The 20,203-nt window shown below is 37.1% G+C and overlaps 1 protein-coding gene across 1 annotated transcript in view; it reads left to right on the forward strand.

The window, feature by feature from the left end:
- The window catches only part of PLA2G4A (phospholipase A2 group IVA), a 217,736-nt gene that overhangs the window by 171,551 nt on the left and 25,982 nt on the right, over window positions 1–20,203 (forward strand). The window contains exons 10-13 of the mRNA XM_052653583.1: window positions 3,555–3,692; window positions 3,781–3,873; window positions 8,139–8,210; window positions 12,949–13,191. Coding sequence (XP_052509543.1) covers window positions 3,555–3,692; window positions 3,781–3,873; window positions 8,139–8,210; window positions 12,949–13,191 — 546 coding nt within the window. The remainder of the gene's footprint in view (window positions 1–3,554; window positions 3,693–3,780; window positions 3,874–8,138; window positions 8,211–12,948; window positions 13,192–20,203) is intronic.

A 20,203-nucleotide genomic window follows, 5' to 3' on the forward strand; every position in this document is an offset into this window, starting at 1 on the left:
TGCTCAGAAGGGAAGCCAAAGGTATGTTTCAGGGAGCAGTAAAAAGGCACTAGATTTGGTTAATGTATGAACTGGTGAAGAGCAGATGGTATATTTGGAAGTTAGTGTCAAGCTATAGAAAGATTTGACTTCCAGATAGAAATGTTTCTATTCAATTATGATAAGGGGAAACATTTAATGATTTTTGGTAGGAAGTTGTTTAAGTTGTGTTTTTGAAAAAAAGTATTTTAATAGTTCATATGGGTAGACTGGCACAGAAACAAACTGAAAGCAGTGGTATTACTATATTTGTGTAAATAAGGGCTTAGAACTAGGGAGATACTGATAAGGAAAGAGAGGAGAAGATGGATGTGAAAAACTTAAATATTACCAGTGAAATGTGTGATGGATGGATGGATTTGATGTGAGTGGGTACAAGAGTGATTTCGGTTAAGAGTTTTTTTCTGGGCTGTGATAGCATGGTTTATAGAAACAGGTGAGCTAGAGCAGGAAGAAAGGTGATGAATTCCTTTCCAGGCAAGTGTAGTGTGATGTGATGGCACCATACCCAAGTGTAAATGCGCAACAGGGAGTTGGAGATGAATAGATGGAGGTTCATGAGAGAAATTCAAGTTTGAAATGTACTAGTTCAGCAGCAGAGAAATAGTAGTCAAAATACCATGGTGACTTCTTCAGTAACGACCAGAGAGCAAATCTGCCTCTCAAAAATGTGTGCACAAAACCACAGCATTAAACAAGAAGAGACTGCTGGAGAAGTAGGAACCAGGAAATCTTTGTTTTAGTACGACGGATAAGGGTGTGAAACTCACAGATAAGAAATTGCTTGTGGTGATATAGAAAGTTTCCTAATGGTCTCTGATTCATGGTTAGTCATGCCTCACCAACTCCATGTAAATCATTATAAAACATACCACTTTGTCATGAAGGGTATATGTGCCATTTGGCTTTGATCTGAAATGAATTGCATTGTGTTCTCATCACAATTGTGGTTTATAACTTGTTTCACAAAAGTAGAACATTCTATATTATTGAGTAAATAATAAAAACATACATATCCATGATTTTTTCCCCACAACTTTGAGGACAGGTGTTTTAAAATTCAGAATATTTTAGATTTTGAAGTTATAAAGTATACTTACACTATATTATATGTGCTTATACTATATATTACATAACACCCCACTGGGGTCTTATAATCAAATAGTGATTTCTCCAGTGGGATGTATTGATATTCATATTGAGTGAGATATGTAAAGATTAAGCCTCATGTGAAGATTAAGATTAAGACTGGTTTTCTACTAAATGAATTCAGGGCAAATTTTAGCATCGAATGAATAGCAAAGGAATTGCAAAATCCAGTAGCAAAATCCATGTGAATTTTGGAGTTATTTGGATTTCAGATTGTTGGATAAGGGGTTGAAGATGCAAAAATTTTAGAAAAGGAAAAACTGGGATGAAAAAGGAGGACAGAGGGTTTGGGGTTAGGCAGGGATGCATGGTAGTTGGCTTCCATAGAAAATGGTCAACTAAGACTTTGAACTAAAGGATAAGAAGGAGCAAGCCTTATGATTACAGAAGGAAATAGGGAGCATAAGGGCTGCAAGGTGGGAATGAGCTTGGTCTCTTGGAGGAAATTAAGAAGGTATGTGGCTGAAGTGGAATAAGCAAGACAAAAATGTGCTAGGAGTCTGTTTAGGACATGGGTCAGTCAGGGAGCATGAGCCAGACCATCATGAACACTTCTCGACCATGTTTTTATTTCAGTAAATAAGAAGCCATTGGAAAGTTTTCAACTGGCATTAGTATGCTGTGATTTGTATCTTTAAAAATTCATTCTGGCAACAGGGTATCTAAAAGATAGTAGGGGAATAGAGAAAATGTTTTCAGAGGCTATTGTGAAGATCCAGGAGAGAGTATGGCAGCTTATGCCAGTATGGTCTTGGTGACCAAATGGATCACTAGCCAGTTTCTAATCACATCTGATGATAGAGCCTACAGAACTTGATTTTTTTCTCTTTGAGATAGGGTTTTCTCTGGCAGTCCAGTAGTTAAGTGATCACCTTCCAATGCAGGCGGTGTGTTTGCTATCTTGTCAGGGAGCTGAGATCACACATACCTTGTGGCCAAAAAAGCAACATTTAGCAATCTTGTAATAAATTCAATAAAGACTTTAAACTTGTTCCACATCAAAAAAGAAATCTGAACTCTAAAAAAGAGTTATTCTAAAGTGTGGTAAGGATAGTATGGATGGTGGTATGAATATATGAAAAGAAGTACCATTTACGAAGAAGGGGAAGATTGAGAAAATGACAAGGAAGTGGATTCAGAGCTAGGAATTCTGTTTGGATAGATTAAGATTCAGATGGTTTTTAGACATAGTTATAACCACAGGAATGTATGAAATATAATAGTGGCTACTATGTACTGAGTGATTAAAATGTACTATGTACTCTTCTAAGTTCCTTACGTTTCTTAACTCATTGGTTCCTCCTCAAAATCTTGCAAACTATCTACTGATTTTATTAGCATTTTACAGATTAAGAGACTAAGACACAGAGAATACATGTAATCTATCCAAAGCTGCATAGTTAGTAAACAACACAACAGAATCTGAGCTCAAGTTTCTGGCTGCAAAGCCTCTACTCTGAGAAAATAAACTCTGTTGGCTCTATTCCTATGCATTTCTGAATATATATAATATAAAAGCTTTGCACTGTAATTTTGTGAGTTAGAATAATGGTTAATAAGAAAAATTAAGGAAAGATGAAGAAAAGGCAAATGTTAAACACCACTTTCTTCCATTTTTATAGTCTGCTTCCATTATCAGAAAGAGTTTAATTTCTTTTGTCTCCTCCATGGATTTTAAACATCTGAGTCGGCAGTTGTAAAACTGTGTCTGATTAAGATGGACTTTATAAAAGATGTCTGAGTTTTTAAATGCCAAAGGGTATTCAGTTTGTGCAAAGTAAGGAATCCTTTTGTGTTCTCATTCATCTATGAGCTTCATCCCCAATATCTATATAACGTCATACACATGGTTGTTCCTTGTTGTTCAGTTGCTAAGATGTGTCTGACTCTTTGTGGCCCTATGGATTGCAGCATGCCAGATTTCCCCGTCATTCACTATTTCCTGGAGTTTGTTCAGACTCATGTCCATTATGTCAATGATGCCATCCAATCATCTCATCCTCTGTCACCCCGATCTCCTCCCGTGATGACTCAGACAGTAAAGAATCTGCCTGCAATGTAGGAGACCCAGGCTCAATCCTTGGGTGAGGAAGATTCCCTGGAGAAGGGAATGGCTCCCTACTCCAGTATTTCTGCCTGGAGAATTTCATGGACAGAGGAACCTGGCAGGCTACAGTCCATGGGGTTGCAGAGTCAGACACAATTGAGTGACTAACACTTTCACTTTCATATACATGATAGATATTTGTTAATGTTTAAAAATATTTTAATGAATGAGAATAATTATGCCAGTGTTGGAGTAATCAGTGTGTATATCTCTGCAGTATTTTTCTACTAATGGATTGCATTTTTAAAAATCATTTCAGATTGGGTTGAATTTAGTCCTTTTGAGATTGGCATGGCTAAATATGGTACTTTTATGGCACCTGACTTATTTGGAAGCAAATTTTTTATGGGAACAGTTGTAAAGAAATATGAAGAAAACCCCTTGCATTTCTTAATGGGTAAGTGATCCAAATCTACCATGAGTTTGTTTGACTGTTTTAAATCTTGGTACATTCTAAATCATATTCTGTTTTTGCTCTCCTTTAGGTGTCTGGGGTAGTGCCTTTTCTATATTGTTCAACAGAGTCTTGGGAGTTTCTGGATCACAAAGTAAAGGTTCCACAATGGAAGAAGAACTAGGTATTGTAAAAACATGCTTGCATTGGTCATAATTATGCTATATTGATAAACTTCATTAACACATACATACAAAGTTAAATCTTCATAAAATTGTAATTATTCTAATGCTATCAATATTTTAGATGAATCAACATAATTATTTGCTAAAAATACATGCTTTTACCTCTTAACTATCGTTTTGACATTGAGGTTGTAGAGTTCATAGAAACTGCTGATTCCTGAGAATCCTTTTGTTTTTTTGCCCCTTAATTTTTTTAATTGAAGGATATTTGCTTTACAGAATTTTGTGGGTTTTTTGTCATACATCAACAAGAATCAGCCATAGGTACACCCGTGTCCCCTCCCTCCCAAACCTCTCTTCCATTTCCCTCCCCATCCCACCCTGCTAGATCGTTACAGAGCCCTTGATTGAGTTCCCTGAGTCATATGGCAAATTCCCATCGGCTATCTGTTTTACATATGGTAACGTAAGTTTCCATGTTACTCTCTCCATAAATCTCACCCTCTCCCTCCTCCCCTCCCCTTCCCCATGTCCTTAGGTCTGTTTTCTATGTCTGTGTCTCCATTGCTGCCCTGAAAAGAAATTCATCAGTAACATCTTTCTAGTTTCCATATATTTATAGGATCTATGTATATGATATTTATATTTCTCTTTCTGATTTACTTCACTCTGTATAATAGGCTCTAGGTTTGTCTACCTCATTAGAACTGACTCAAATGCATTCCTTTTTATGGCTGAGTGGTATTCCAGTGTATATATCTACAGTGGAATCAGTTTTATGAGAGCATCTTTATTCCTTTTAGTTATTATACATCAAAACATACTATTCGTATTAGAGAATACAAGTGGTCCCTGACTTACTATGGTTCAACTGACAAGTTTTTAACTATATGATAGTGCAAAAGTCATATCACTCAGTAGAAACCATACTTCAAATTTTGAGTTTTGACCTTTTTCAGGCTAGCGATAAGCAGTACGATACTCCCTCCCAATAGCAAGCTGCCACTCCTAGTCATGTCAGCCACGCAATCACAATGGTAAACAACCCATATACTTAAAACCACTATGCACCCTATCAAGCATTCTGTTTTTCACTTCTAGTATAGCATTCTATAAATTATGTGAGTTCTTCAACATTTAATATAAAGTGGACTTTGTGGTAGATGATTTTGCCCAACTGTAGGCTAAATGTAAGTTTCTGAGCATGTTTAAGGTAAGCTAGACTAAGTTGTGGTGTTCAGTAGATTAGATGTATTAAATGCATGCCTGATGCATCTGACAAAATTTTCAGCTTAGAGTAGGCTTATTGGGATGTAACTCCATCATAAGTCGAGGGAGATCTATTCTCCTTTTATGAATAAGGGCAGCTTTTGGATGATTAGATTCATCAACAGTTGAACACAATATGATACTTAAATTCAAGCTTGATAGTTTATTACCTCTTCAATACTACCTCATTAGAATTCTGTTAGCTTACCAGTCTCCTCTGTCCATGGGATTTGCCAGGCAAGAGTACTGGAGTAGGTTGCCATTGCCTTCTCCTCTTATTGCTAATTCATACCAAAAACATGAAAAAAATATTTCAAATCACAGCTAATAAACTACTGCTAATAATTTTCTTCAAATCTAACTCATGAGCCCCTAATAAATTAAAAAGTAATTTTTATACAACTTGTAAAAAGTAGAAAAACTCAATTGAGGACCAGTAGTTTTCATTTGTTATAATATTAATGCCACAGAAACATGTTATCTTTAATGAATAAATTTGATTTACACAAAACATACATTCAGGATCTCTCAAGTGCTGTGCCATCTGTATCGTAGTCAGCACTGAATTTTTGTTATGACTATTTTGACTGGAAGTAGGAAGGGTCAGGGGAATGCTGAATCTGAATTTGGGGCCAGCCCAGCACAGTCTGGGAAGGATCCTGGAGATTATCAACAAAGTACCTCCCTACCTCCTCTTCTGTGCCTCCGAAGTATCCCACATCTATTTCAGAGTTAACAGAACAACAGAAATGACTTTTTCAACAATCTCCTTGAAAAATACTTGCATGTTAACAACTTACTATAGGGTTTTTTCCTAATAAACTGTCCTTAGTTATTGCAGACAATGACAGCTGATTTAATTAAGCTCTATATGCAAACAAAAATACAATTATAACTTTAATTGATGTACCCCAACTTGACTTTTAAAAAGCGTGAAGTCACTTTTCCTGCAAGAGTTGATTTTTGATATGTGATATATATATATTAAGTGCAGCAACTTTCTATAGTCCTTAATATTTTGGGTGTAATTCTTAATAAATAATGTGAAACTGATCTTTTGATTTCCCTAGAGTCAAAGACTTTAGAATAAAAATAAAAACAACCAAAGAGGCACTTTGTCCTTTAACTTGCTCCTGTCTTGTGAGCATCACCCAGGGAACAAGCAGCCAAGGTTGGAACTTTGGAGCATTCTCTGACCTTAACCACAGGGCTACATGCTCCTAAGGGTAACTGCAAGGCAAAGTGTTTAATGCTGAAATGCTCTGACATGACTTATTTTAATGAACATTGTATCCCAGATGAATATCCTGTTCTCACCTTTAATTTTGTGGGTATAATAAACTCTTCTCTAAGTTATGTGAAGTTTTCAGGCAAGAAAAAAAAAGGGGACAAAAAGAACAGAATTACTGCCTTTTGTGAGGCTTGCTTCTCTTGCTCTTCTCTCTTGAATAATCCAGATAAACCCACGGTTTGTTGCTTTTTCCTCCTAAGATAGGAAGAGAATAGGACTGAAACAACACATCTGAGGGTGGGTGAGACAATAGCTGAAGGCTGATGAAAAGCAGAATGTTTATATTCAACATTCTTGAGAATACTCTTTGTTGTTAGATGTCCCCTTTGAGACCAGTGGTTGGCAGCTTCTTTACTTTCACTGTGTGTCAGAATTAAGGGGAATATTGTGTCCTGAGAACCCCCGGCTGGCAGGATGCATGTTACCTCAGATTAGGGAAGGGTTTCCAGGAATGAGACTGGAGAGGTGAGTGACTGAGGGGAATCTCAGGACTCCTGGTGACCCTTTCATCCATTGGCCAGCTAAACTCTGCCTGTTAAAGGGATGCTCAGAGGTGGTTTTAGTTTCATTTTTCTCTTTCAAAGAAAGATTTTAAGGTCAATTGGGGTGTAATATGAACAAACCACGGAGAAGGCAATGGCACCCCACTCCAGTACTCTTGCCTGGAAATTCCCATGGGCAGAGGAGCCTGGTAGGCTGCAGTCTATGGGGTCGCAGAGTCGGACACGACTGAGCGCCTTCCCTTTCACTTTCCTGCATTGGAGAAGGAAATGGCAACCCACTCCAGTGTTCTTGCCTGGAGAATCCCAGGGACGGGGGAGCCTGGTGGGCTGCCATCTACGGGGTCACACAGAGTCGGACACGACTGAAGTGACTTCGCAGCGGCAGCATGAGCAAACCAAATATTATACCTATATTTTTCTGAGTTTAAAAGCCCAAATGGTTCTATCACTGAAAACTATAAATTTGAAGTCAGTCAAAAAAATAAAAATTCTATTGACTAATAGAAGGGAAAAAAAGTCACTCTACAGAAAAGGATTTCATGTAAATGTCCCCTCAAAGTTTAATTTTTCTATAAATGATGATTATAAAATGGTCTGTGTGTTCCATAATTTGGGTACTTAAATTTCACTCTTATCTTTAAGGCTTTATGGTTTCTATTTTAGTTTTTATAACTGTTCTCTTAATACATTCTGAGGAAGCACAAATCGAAACCAAAACACACATTTCAATAGATAATATTCATTATTATTAAAAAAAAAATCCCCTCATATTAGTAACTTCATTCATCTTAATAAAACTATTGTAGCCCATTGTAGATTTTGGCTTTACCCTATATTGACTTTCATAAACGTCATTTCAGCATATTTAATTAAAGAAACATGTATCTTTTGGATAATAAGAATTCTATAATCAAGATTTTCTTCCTGTAAGAATTAATATAAACAAAAATTCTCCCCTTTAAATCACATATGAATAAATTCTAAACTAATTTTTCGTGCTCTGGGAAATTTTGTTTTCCAATGAGAAATTTGAAAAATGCTAGTAAATCTAATACATTTAAATTTACTAAATTGATCTAGATTTACACTGATAAATCTAGTAGCGCTCGCTGGGGTTTTGCTGAGAGTACTTCCTTACAGTAAATTTCACTGTGAGTCTTGACACCTGAGATTCTTTCATTGTTTTGTTTTCTTTCCACAGAAAATATTACAGCAAAGCATATTGTGAGTAATGATAGCTCAGACAGTGATGATGAGTCACAAGGACCCAAAGGTAAGAGAGCTGGGAACTCCTCCGGTAGAACTGCATTAGGAAAGACTGTGAATGTTTTGTCTGATTTTCTCACTCAAGATACGAATGGTAGTCTCTGCTTAAGGCATGGAGTGATAGAATTGTAGCTTTCAATTCAGAGAGAGAATCAATGCCATATATGCAATAAAATATGCAACATATAAGTATGCCTTGTTCCATTTATTTTATATACCTCAAAAATTTAATCAGTAGAACAGAGAACAAACTGAGATGGTATAACAGAAATACCAAATTCTGTGTTAAATCTGATTAGAGCACTAGGTTTCTAAGCATAGAAATGGTGATGTCAGAACATTTTTATGTAGCTTTAATAATTAAAGTTTCATCCTTTAAAATCTTATTATTAAGTAACATTTGAAAAATTAAGTTCTCACTCCATTCCTGAGCTTTATCCCATTGCCAAAATTATCTCTCTGAAAGGGGATCAGTGATGGAGTAGATTGAGAACTTTTTCTTTCATGTATCACTTTGTTGTATAAACGAGTTCTTTTACACCTTGACAAGGCAGTTTTCACCTTGTGTGGATCACAATAGTCCGTGTGGAGTCAGGGGAGAGCTCTGGAAAAGATCTGGCATATTTGTTGCAATTATTATGTGGTAAAATGGAATGATTTTACATTTGGACAGAGCCATTTGGGCAAATGTTCCCAATAGCTCAGAAACCAAAAAAAAAAAAAAAAAGGAGAATATTTTACAACAACTAGATGATCATGTCCTGTTATAGTTTAAATAAAATCATCTGGATTTTAAAAGAGATTAAATACTTTTTTGTCCAAAACTTAATTATTTCATCAGCTAAGTTAAGGCTATTAGAAGAGGCTGTTTTATCTCTGCTGAATCAACACTGAAATTAAAGTTCTCTTTTCATAGCCAGGCTGTTATTTTTCAGTTGTTCAGGTCTTTTTTCTTCTGTTTTGAATTTCCTTTTAATGAAGGGGGATAGAAAAAATGATGGACAGCATATGCCTACCACTCATAGGATTAATTTTGTATTGATGTTGGGACCATAAAGTAGATTAATAATGGTTTATTGATTATTAAGTAAATTGCCAAAATCATCAGTACATTTGATCACCTCTACCAGTACTGGCAGATTATCTTAAAGCTGAGAAGCTCAAGGACCCTCTGAATATGGCTGCTTTGGTTTCAATACCAGCCAACATTGGAGAATGGTATTTAGGGTGTTTCTGAGGATTTCTTATTAGCTCTTAATGTTCTGTTTTCTTTTTAAATAACTTTTATTTATTAGAGTAGTTTTAGACTCACAGCAAAATTGAGCAAAAAGTAGAGAGAATTCCCATATATTCCCTGTATCCACACATATTGTTTCCACCACTTTCAACATCCTGTACTAGAGAGGTACATTTATTACAGTCAATGAACCTATACTGACATGTCATTATCACCCAAAGTCTAAGCTTTAGGGTTCACTCTTAATATTGTGTGTTTTACAGGTTTTCACAAGTGTATAATGACATATATCTAACATTATAGTGTCATAAGAGGAATTTCACTACCTTTAAAATTCTCTGTGCTCTAAATATCCCTCTGTTTCCCACTCCCCACCCCCTTGGCAACCCCATCTTTTTACTGTCTCCATCATTTTGCATTTCTGGAATGTCATCTAGTTGGAATCATTCAATGGATAAACTTTTCAGATTGGCTCCCTTTGCTCAGTAATATGCATTTGAATTACCTCCAGGTCTTTTCATGGCTTCATTTCTCTTTAGCATTGAATAGTATTTCATTGTCTGGGTATTATTACACAGTTTATCCATTCACCTACTGAAGAACATCTTGGTGGCTTTCAAATTTGGGCAGTTATGAATGGCTCTGTCATAAAACTCCATGTTCAGATTTTTATGTGCATATGTTTTCAACTCCTTTGGGTAAAAATGAAGGAGAATGATTACAGTATCATGTGATACAAGTATAATTAAGTTTTGTAAGAAACTTCCAAAGAGGTTGTACCACTTTGCTTTTCCACCATCAGTGTTTGAGTATCCTGTTGTTTCAAATTCTAACCAGCATTTGGTGTTGTCTGTTTTAGATTTTGACATTTCTAATAGGTGTGTAGTGTCATCTTGGTTTTATTTGCATCTCCCTGATGACGTGTGATGAAACATCTTTCCATAAATGTGCTTGTCATCTATATGTCTTTTTTTTTCAAGATTTTTTTTTTAATGTGGTCCGGTTTTAAAATCTTTATTGAATTTGTTACAATATTGCTTTGTTTCTTGTTTGGTTTCCTGACCTGGAGGTATGTGGTATCTTAGTTACCCGCCCAGGAATTGAACCTGGGCTCCCTGCATTGGAGGCTGAAGTCCTGACAGTTGAATTGCAAGGGAAGTCCCCTTTTTCCGCACGGTGTATGTTAAGGTCTTTTGCCCATTTTTAAATCAGGATGTTTGTTTTCTTATTGTTGAGTTTTTAAAAGTTCTTTGTACATTTTGGGTAATACCCCATTATCAGATGAGTCTTTTGCAAATATTTTCTCCCAGTCTGTAGCTTGTCTTCTTCTCTTGAGGCTTCTTTGTATTTAGTCAAGTGATTTTGAACATGATTTTAAGACATTTTCAGGTTCAGTTTTTTCAAACCTCTGTTGGCATCATTTTGCCTCCTCTTACAGAATTGCTGTAATCATAAAACTAGCAAATGCATACTCTTTGCGGCCCCATGGACTGTAGCCTACTACGCTCCTCCATCCATGGGATTTTCCAGGCAAGAGTATTGGAGTGGGTTGCTATTTCCTTCTCCAGAGGATCTTCCTGACCCAGGGATCAAACCCAGGGTTCCCACACTGCAGGCAGATGCTTTACCGTCTGAGCCACCAGGGAAGTCAAATGCATACAAAGGGCTTTACACTGTGAAAGGCTAATAAATAGAAATTTACTATTAGTATTAAAGCTAATAAGCAAGATATATCATTTGTGTTATCTTGTTGCCATTTGCAAATATGTCATATGGAAGGTAGACCCATTGCTGGTACAGAAATGAGATAAATTTGATAACAACAATAGTGATGACGAAAAAGGAGAAGAAGAGGAAGCACCAAATCTTTGGGAAATAATTGAGTATCTTATTCATATCCTGTGTAACTGAAGATATAGATCATTTATTTTAAAGCTTGATTTGTTCTAGTGAAAGATTTTCTTTGTCATATTTGGCATTAGAAAAGCGTGGGAGTAGAAAAGAGTGTATATTTGTTTTTTCATGACCATGCGGTCGTCTGGATTGGTGATGGAGAGAAAGAGCCCTTCACTTACTGAGCTCAGTTAAGCTAATCTTTTGAAGACATTATGGTTTTATGTATGTTTAGTTAGCATTTATTGAAAATTATGAAGTTTGAATATGGATTCTCTTTTTCCTCTCTCAATACACACACACACACATACAGATTTATATATGCATGTATATTTATATTCAAGGTTCCCAGAAATCTGAACAGAAGTGTTCTAGGTAAGGGATTATCCTCTACCATACAACGTTCTTAGATTTGACTATGAATGAAGAATATTGATGATGACGATTACGATGCTGCTGCTACTACAGCTACTTCTACTAACCAACTAGTGTTTACTGAGAATTTAACGTAGGCCAGGCACTTTTCCAAGAAATTTGCATGAATGCATTAACTTAGTTTATCCTCATAACAACCCAATGAGGTTTACTGATGAGGAAATGAATACTGAAAATAGTAAACAGTGGAAAAAGGATTGGAATCTGGGCAGTCTGATTCTGGAACCAGTGCTCTAAATAATGACACAATATGGCTTCCCAGTAGTAGTGACAAGTGCATCGATTTTAAGGAAAATGTCATTGAAAACTGCTTCTTTTGGAAGATTGTCAAATTTTAAAACCATTTTAAAACATAAATTTAAATTACAGACTTTTAAGCCCCAAACTTTATAAGCAAGAATGCAATGACATTTCAGAGGGTGTTTATAGAGAAGCAAATATATGTTGAGTCCTTCCATTGTCTGCTCTCAGTTTGCATGATTTCTGGATGTTTCTCTAACATGACAGGGAAGGAAACTTGGGAAAGGAGGGGGATTAGCTACCATGGATATTCCCTCTTATGCATAGCCATAGCCAAGAAAAGAGAAGAAAAGAATTGGGGAAAGGGGAAAAAATGGAAAAATAGAAGTTTCTCTAAAGATCAAAGAATAAGCCAAGCAACACTGTCAAGAATACAGCCTTTAGACTGACTATAGGTAAATGGTAGAAAGAAAAGTGAAGTCCGACTCTTTGTGACCCCATGGATTGTAGCCTACCAGGCTTCTCCATCCATGGGATTTTCCAGGCAAGAGTACTGCAAGGGGTTGCCATTTCCTTCTCCAGAGGATCTTCCCGATCCAGGGGTCAAACCTGGGTCTCCCACATTGTAGGCAGATGCTTTTACTGTCTGAGCCACCAGGGAAGTTGGTAAAGGTAAGAACAATTTAAGAACAAAAATGGTTAACTGAAATATTGACTTTATTAATTTACATGAATAAACATTTGTTGAATAAAAAACTGGAGGGGTTTCCTTGGCAGTTCTGTGGTTAAGTCTCTGTGCTTCCACTGCCAGGGGGCATGGGTTCGATCCCTGGTCGGGGAACTGAGAACCTGCATTCCCCTAATGTTAACACTCTATAGACCAAAAATCTTTTTTCATTTCTATGGATTTTGGACAATGTATAATGATCTTTTTCCATAGGCACTGAAAATGAAGAAGCAGAAAGGGAATATCAAAATGATAATCAAGCAAGTTGGGTCCAACGTATGCTCATGGCCTTGGTGGGTGACTCAGCTTTGTTCAATACCAGAGAAGGACGTGCCGGGAAGGTGCACAACTTCATGCTGGGCTTGAATCTCAATACATCCTATCCAATGTCTCCTTTGAGAGACTTTACCATGCAAGAGTCCCTGGATGAAGACGAATTGGATGCCGCTGTCGCAGGTAGGTACACAAAGTGTAACCCACGAAAGCTAATTCAAGAGATTGTTCTTCCTTCTCTGGAGAGGAGCATTTTAATTATTGTTACTAGTAACTCATTTATAATCCAGTTTTAAAACATGCATTTAATGGGGGGGAGGGACTTCTCTGGTGGCTCAGATGGTAAGGAGTTTGCCTGCAATGTGGGAGACCCGGGTTTGATCCCTGGATCCAGATGAGCCACTGGAGAAGGAAATGGCAACCCACTCCAGTATTCTTGCCTGGAGAATTCCATGGATGAAGGAGCCTGGCAAGCTACAGTCCATGGGGTTGCAAAGAATCAGACACGACAGAACGACTTCGCTTTCTTTTCTTTTTAATGGGGGAAGGACCATGATTTATTGGTTTTTTGGAAGAAAAAATACACCGGACAGGAAACAGCATCGTCGTGTCAACATAAACAATTTTCATTGAAATATTGAAAGGGACTTTGCTTCTCTGTGTTGGCCAAGGCTCACTCACTGGAAACAGGAAACCCTCTCGCTTGTTTAAGTGAAAGGGGTTTAAAGAAGGGAATTGAGTGCTTACAAAACTGTTCTGAGGCGTGGAGGAGCAAGCTCCAGGCTAAGCATCTAGGAATGATTCCAAAAACACTTCAAAATCACCCCCACAAACGCCCCCACAACAGTGCTTGGCAGTAGAAATAGCACAAATGTAGTCTCTGTCTCATTTCCTCCTTCAAATCTCATGTGGGTGTTTCTCCTTGGCAAAGAAAGTAAGTCTCAGCAGACCCAGAGCTGGGAGGGAATCTTATGTATGAAGTCCTCCCCGACCCCTGCCCCCTGCTCCTAGGAGTGCAGAGCAGTAATGCCTGCCCCTAGGGGTGAGAGTCAGCTGTGTTTACCTATTTGCAGCGTCCCTCTGCCTATCGAATTTTTTAAAATTTATTTTTAATTGGAAGACAATTGCTTTACAATATTGTGTTAGTTCCTGCCAAACTGTCAACATGCATCAGCCATAGGTATACATATGTCCCCTCCCTCTTGAACCTCCCTCCCCCCGCCCACCACATCTCACCCCTCTAGCTTGTCAGGGAGCACCAGGTTTGAGTTCCCAGCTTCATGCATCAAATTCCCACTGGCTATCCATTTTACGTACGGTAATACATGTTTCAATGTTAACTCTTTCCATTCACCCCTCTCCTTCCTTCACCCCCAGTGTCTACAAGCCTGTTCTCTCTCTGTCTCCTCTTGCCTTGCAAGTAGGTTCATCAGTACTATCTTTCTGGACCCCGTAGAGTTCCTATTATACAGAGTGAAGTAAAGGCAGAGAAAAAGAAATACCGTATGTTAACAGGCTATTGAATTTGTCCCTCCAGTTCTCTGAAAGATTAGGTAACTTTCTTAAGGCCCCTTAAGAATCCCACCAAGAACCCACTCACTTTCAGGATTGTCAGTTAGCCAAACTAAAGAATACTTCCAATTCTTCATTTCCATGGGTGTTCCAAATTAAAAGTTAAGTTTGCCTTGGTGACTAATCACTACATAATCATCTTTCTTATAATGCTCCTGTCATCGTAAACTTTTTCTACTTCATCATGCCATGTTGTTTCCCTTAATTGCCCAAATGTCATTTTGCAATCATTTCTGCCTAAGAACATTGACAGGAGGCTATGAAAATGTAAATGGAAAATTTTCCAAAAATCTTCCTGCTACTTTTTGTTGGAGGATTCTACCTACATTTGTCAAAATTAGGACATGGCTTTAGATCTTTTTGTTTAGGTAATGCTGTTTGTTTGTTGCTTGAGTTTAAGGGAAATTGCAGAAGCAAAATTTACCCTTGTTTTTGGGTAAATTTTATATAAATCCAAAATTTACCCTTGTTTTTACTTACTCTTGTTTTTAAACAAGAGAAGTGGAAACTCACTATATTTTGCATTATGTTTGTGGCATCAAAGTCTAGGATATGAGATATATCTGATTATAAACCTGTCATGCAAACCCTTTCATATGAACTATAATAAAAGTCTATGAATATTTGCGATAAAGTATCTTTTTAAAAATTCATCCAAAATAAAAACCCTTGACTGTACAATCAGTGATGGTATTTGTGTGTGTGTTACTTATGATTTTACTTACTGCTATTGCAATACCAGTTAAATGCATCTTCTTTAGAAACTTAGGCTTTATAGATGAGTGATGATGGGTTAAAAAAAAAAAGAAAAACTTAGCCTCACAGAGCATTTAGAACCAGAAAGAATCATTAGTATTTTACTCCATAGAAAAGGAAGATCAAAGGAGTCAGCATCATGTTTGCCTAGAATTGCTCAACTGAACTGGAATTGGGACACTTGAATAGGCCTCTTGACATTGCTCAGAAGCCTTTCCCTTCTGCTCACTCCCTTCCTCATAGCCTTTGGTTTTATTAGTCATTGTCTTGCTGATGTAAAAATGGAAATTTCCTTGTGTGTACTTATTACATTTGTTTTATGTTACTACTTTGATCTTTCTGTGGTTTACACAGCACGGGCTCCGCACTCAACATTTTAACAACTTCCTGGTGATTTCACAGTAGATTTGGAAGTGTTAGAGTTGCTAGGTAAAGCACAGTGCTCAGTTAAATTTGAATTTCAATTCATATATATATAGATATATGTCTATCTATATATATAGAGAGAGAAAATAAGTACGCTCCTTTGTAACATTTGGGACATTCTCATATAAAAATCATTTGCTATTTATCTGAAATTCAAATCTAACTGGACATCCTACATTTTAGATAAATTTGGTACCCTTAGGAAGTGTGCCTCTTTCATTATGCTCACCTTATTTCAGAGTGTTCTTCATTTTCCTCTTTCCTCTTTTCATCCCAAAGTATGATATTACATATTTAATATTGCAATTAAAATATGATGTTAAATTGACTAAATATTTCTATTGTTGGGAAATTTTGATTTGTTCTAACCTAGAATTATTAAAGTATTAATAGCTCAGTCGTGTCGACTCTGCAACTTCATGGACCATAGCCCACTGTAGTTCATGGAATTCTCCAGGCAAGAATACTGGAGTGGGTAACCATTCCCTTCTCTAGGATGTCTTCCCGACCTAGGGATCAAACCTGGGTCTCCTGCAAGGCAGGCAGAATCTTTACTGTCTGAGTCACCAGGGAAGCCCAAAGTTATTTTAAAGTAATGAACTTTGGAAGGAACTTTAAATATTGTCAGTGAACATCTCATCAAATTATACTTGTTATTTTGTATTTTTCTGATTGGAAAAATGTATACAGAATGTTGACTAGTCAAAAATCTAGTCAGATGAGTGACAAGTTCATTCAAATTTATTGTTTATAAACCAACATTATTAAAAATGACTACATTTTAGACTAAATGTACTAAATTGATTAGTGCTTTTTCAGATAAAACTTTTACCAGGATGGACTCCACTTATCTCCTTCTGGTTATTTCCAAGTTTTAGAATGACTGTATGTTTGAAATGAAAAGTTTCAAGGTTTAGCATAAATAAATGGTAGTCAACTTGGTTCATAAAGTCTTCATTAAAAATTTTATTTATTATACAATTAAAATACCACAATTTAATTAAAACATTAAGGTTATTCCTCTTTTATCTTAAATATAGAGTTTTTTATTTTATCTATATATTATGTTGGAAAAATTTCACATTTGCTTTACTCTTTTGTTTAAACAGATTAAAATTTGAGCATCTTAAAACAATCAACCTAAAATGAGAAAAAGATAGTGTGCTATTTTTGTGCTTATTACTTCACCTTGCAGTCCCTCTTTTGAAAACAAGAGAAATCAGATGATAAAATTCCCTTCATTTGTTTACTTCAAAATGATTGTATACCTGTGGAAACTAATTTTGGATAAGCTGGTCATTAGTTACGTGACTGCTTTCCTGTTTACTTTTGTGTTTATGTTATTTTCTGCAACACACGCCATCTGGAATAAGAAATCAAGACATGACTTCATCTAGGGAAGAGTTCAAAACACCAACATCCAAATATTTGTGCATTATAAATGGAATCAGTTGATGTATTTGTAAAATGACCATCATAAAATTTCCACAGCAGAATCGCTTTAAGGAAATGGTTCATACTTATAAAGCAGAGCACGTTTCCATACCTATCAAAGAACCTGGTTCACTCATTCACAGGTTTGGAAACCATGTATGCTTTAATTTATGGGAGGATGTTCTTTCATAGGGGCACTTATCAAACTTTCTGTAACATTTTAGTGGATGGTAATAAATAGCGATCAAGTTCAAATAAGTTTGGTAAAACTAACAACTCCACATCCCACTTCACATGAAATGGGATGCTCCAATGAGTTTGAGAGGTCCTACTTAAAGACTGCTCAAGTATAGTACTTTAAAAGCAGACTAGCCGTATCTGTGGAGAAGGAAATGGCAACCCACTCCAGTGTTCTTGCCTGGAGAATCCCAGGGATGGGGGAGCCTGGTGGGCTGCCGTCTATGGGGTCTCACAGAGTCAGACATGACTGAAGCGACTTAGCAGCAGCAGCAGCAGCTATGTTTGAATCTCAGTTGTGTCATTGATTAGCTGGACAGTCCTGTGCCATTACTAGCATAACCTCAGTAAACAACAAGAGAAAAGTAGAGCGAAACTAAAAACCAGCACCCTGATCCTGATGAACCTGTAGGTTAGTGAGTGTGCAGTAGTCCTTACTGTTTACCCCAAAGGCTGACTTTAAAATAGAAAGTTGTTAACTGTCTTATAGAGTTATTGTCAGGATTAAGTAGCATCTCCTCTTAAAAGTGTGGTTAGTCCAAGGCATAGTAAGGAATATCGGGAACACACATTATAATTTGCTGTTACTTTAAGTTGTTGAATCTTGTATTTCTCAAACCTATTTAATCATGCAACTCTTATTTTTTACATAGACTATCTGGTAATATCTTGCAAAACTGTATTTTTTACAACACAGTTAAGAAATGTTGTTTCCTGTCAGTTTAGGTGGATAGTTGGAATCATGGTGGTTAGCTACATGCCAGAGCTGTGAGTTGGTCTACATAAAGACTTTTCTCTCAAATGTAATCTTGGATTTAAAAGAGGAAAAAGGAGACTATCAGTTTCATGATGAGAGGGAGCAAATCAAATAGAATAAGAGAGAAATAGTCTGTTACTAGTTAACCTTTTAGCTGAAATTTAAAGCATCAGTTTATGAAACCAAAAAAATTATTTGTGAATTATCATTGTAGTTTGTTAGGGAAACTCTCTGCATTGTAAACAAACATTCCCATTAATGTTTTTAATTTTTTATGCTTATTGTGAAATATGCATATCAATGTGGTTTTCATGATTGATAGATGCATGTGCAGATTACCTCTGTGCATTGCATTTATTGCGTTTTTAAATTACCCATTTCAAAATTCTTGAGTCTTATGGCTATGCCACTCACTTTCTGAAATGACAATGTGACACTGTGTTTAGGGCTTAGACTTCGTGGACCAGGCTTTGAGTCTTCATTCTTACTATGTTAAACTGGACTTATTAGGGCCTCATATCCTGATCTTTAAAATGATATAAATGATATTTCCTTTGTCTTCTGGTAAGTCTTATATATGAAATTACTAATATATAGGCTTCCCAGGTGGTTCAGTGGTAAAGAATCTGTCTGCAATGCAGGAGACACGGATTCGATCCCTGGCTCAGGAAGATCCCATGAAGAAGGAAATGGCAACCCACTCCAGTATTCTTGCCTGGGAAATCGCGTGGACAGAGAAGCCTGGAGGGCTACAGTCCATGAAGTTGCAAAGAGTCAGACATAGCTAAGCGACAGAGCACGGCTACTATACAATATATTATATACACACAAATAAAGCTGCTTTTAGGAGGAATAAAAATACCCAAATAAAGATTTTCCAGCTTCTTAGTGAAATATTTTAAAACTTACACAGACTCACAATTTTTTGCCTTATAAAATTGTTAAACAATAAAAATTTCAGAGGGATAGATGTTAAAGCTGGGTTTGAGAACATATATGTAATATAACAAAGGGGCTTCCCAGGTGGCACTAGTGGTAAAGAACCCGCCTGCCAGTGCATGAGATGCAGGCTTTGTTGTCCCGTGGCTTGTGGGATCTTAGTTCCCAGACCAGGGATTGAACCCGTGTCCCCTGCATTGGAAGGCAGATTCTTAACTGCTGGACTAGCAGGAAAGTCCCTGAATCTGGTCTTAGACTCTCCGTCTCAGAGAGGTCTCTGCTGACCATCTGCCTGAACTTCTTCCCTATCCTACAGTTGTTGTTGTTGTTGAGTCACTAAGTCGTATCCACGGTTTTGCAGCGCATGGCCTATAGCCCACCAGGCTCTGCTGTCCATGGGATTTCCTAGGCAAGAATACTGGAGTGCGTAGCCATTTCCTTCTTTAGGGGCTCTTCCCTGGATCAGGCATCAAACCCATGTCTCCTGCATTGGCAGGTGGATTCTTTACCATTGAGTCACCAGAGAAGCACCCCCCCCCCGCCCCCACATTCCTATTACCCTCTATTGTTTTTTTCATTCCTTTTAGCAGTGCCTGAACCATCTTTTAATATATTTGTTTACTGACTTACCAGCAGTGTGCTCTATTGGAGCAGAGCTTGCATCTCTTGTTCAGCACTTAAGTAGTGCCTAGATAGTAGCAGAGGATGTGTGTTGGCTCAATTGCCTGGACTATTCTCTGGGACTTCCATCACCTAGAGAGATGCTTGTGGGACCCTTCAGACTCTGCCACTCGCTAGTTATGCCACTTTAGAGATGCATTTTGTGTATTTCATTCTCCATTTATAGTATCCTCTATCTCACATGTCTGTTCTAAGTATTAAAAAAGATAATGCCTGAGGAAGTGTTTTTAAACCTGTAAAGACCTATGTAATGTAAGTAATCCTAGGACAGGGCTCACGGTACACAGCTTAAACTTACTCCTAGGGCCTGAGCCTTGCTTGCATTTTCATTTTGCCCTACTTAATTCTCACAGCAGCGACTTCCCTGGCAGTCGAGTGGTTAAGACTCAGGAT

The sequence above is a fragment of the Budorcas taxicolor genome, chromosome 16 (assembly GCF_023091745.1).
Source record: "Budorcas taxicolor isolate Tak-1 chromosome 16, Takin1.1, whole genome shotgun sequence".
NCBI classification, from domain to species: domain Eukaryota; kingdom Metazoa; phylum Chordata; class Mammalia; order Artiodactyla; family Bovidae; genus Budorcas; species Budorcas taxicolor.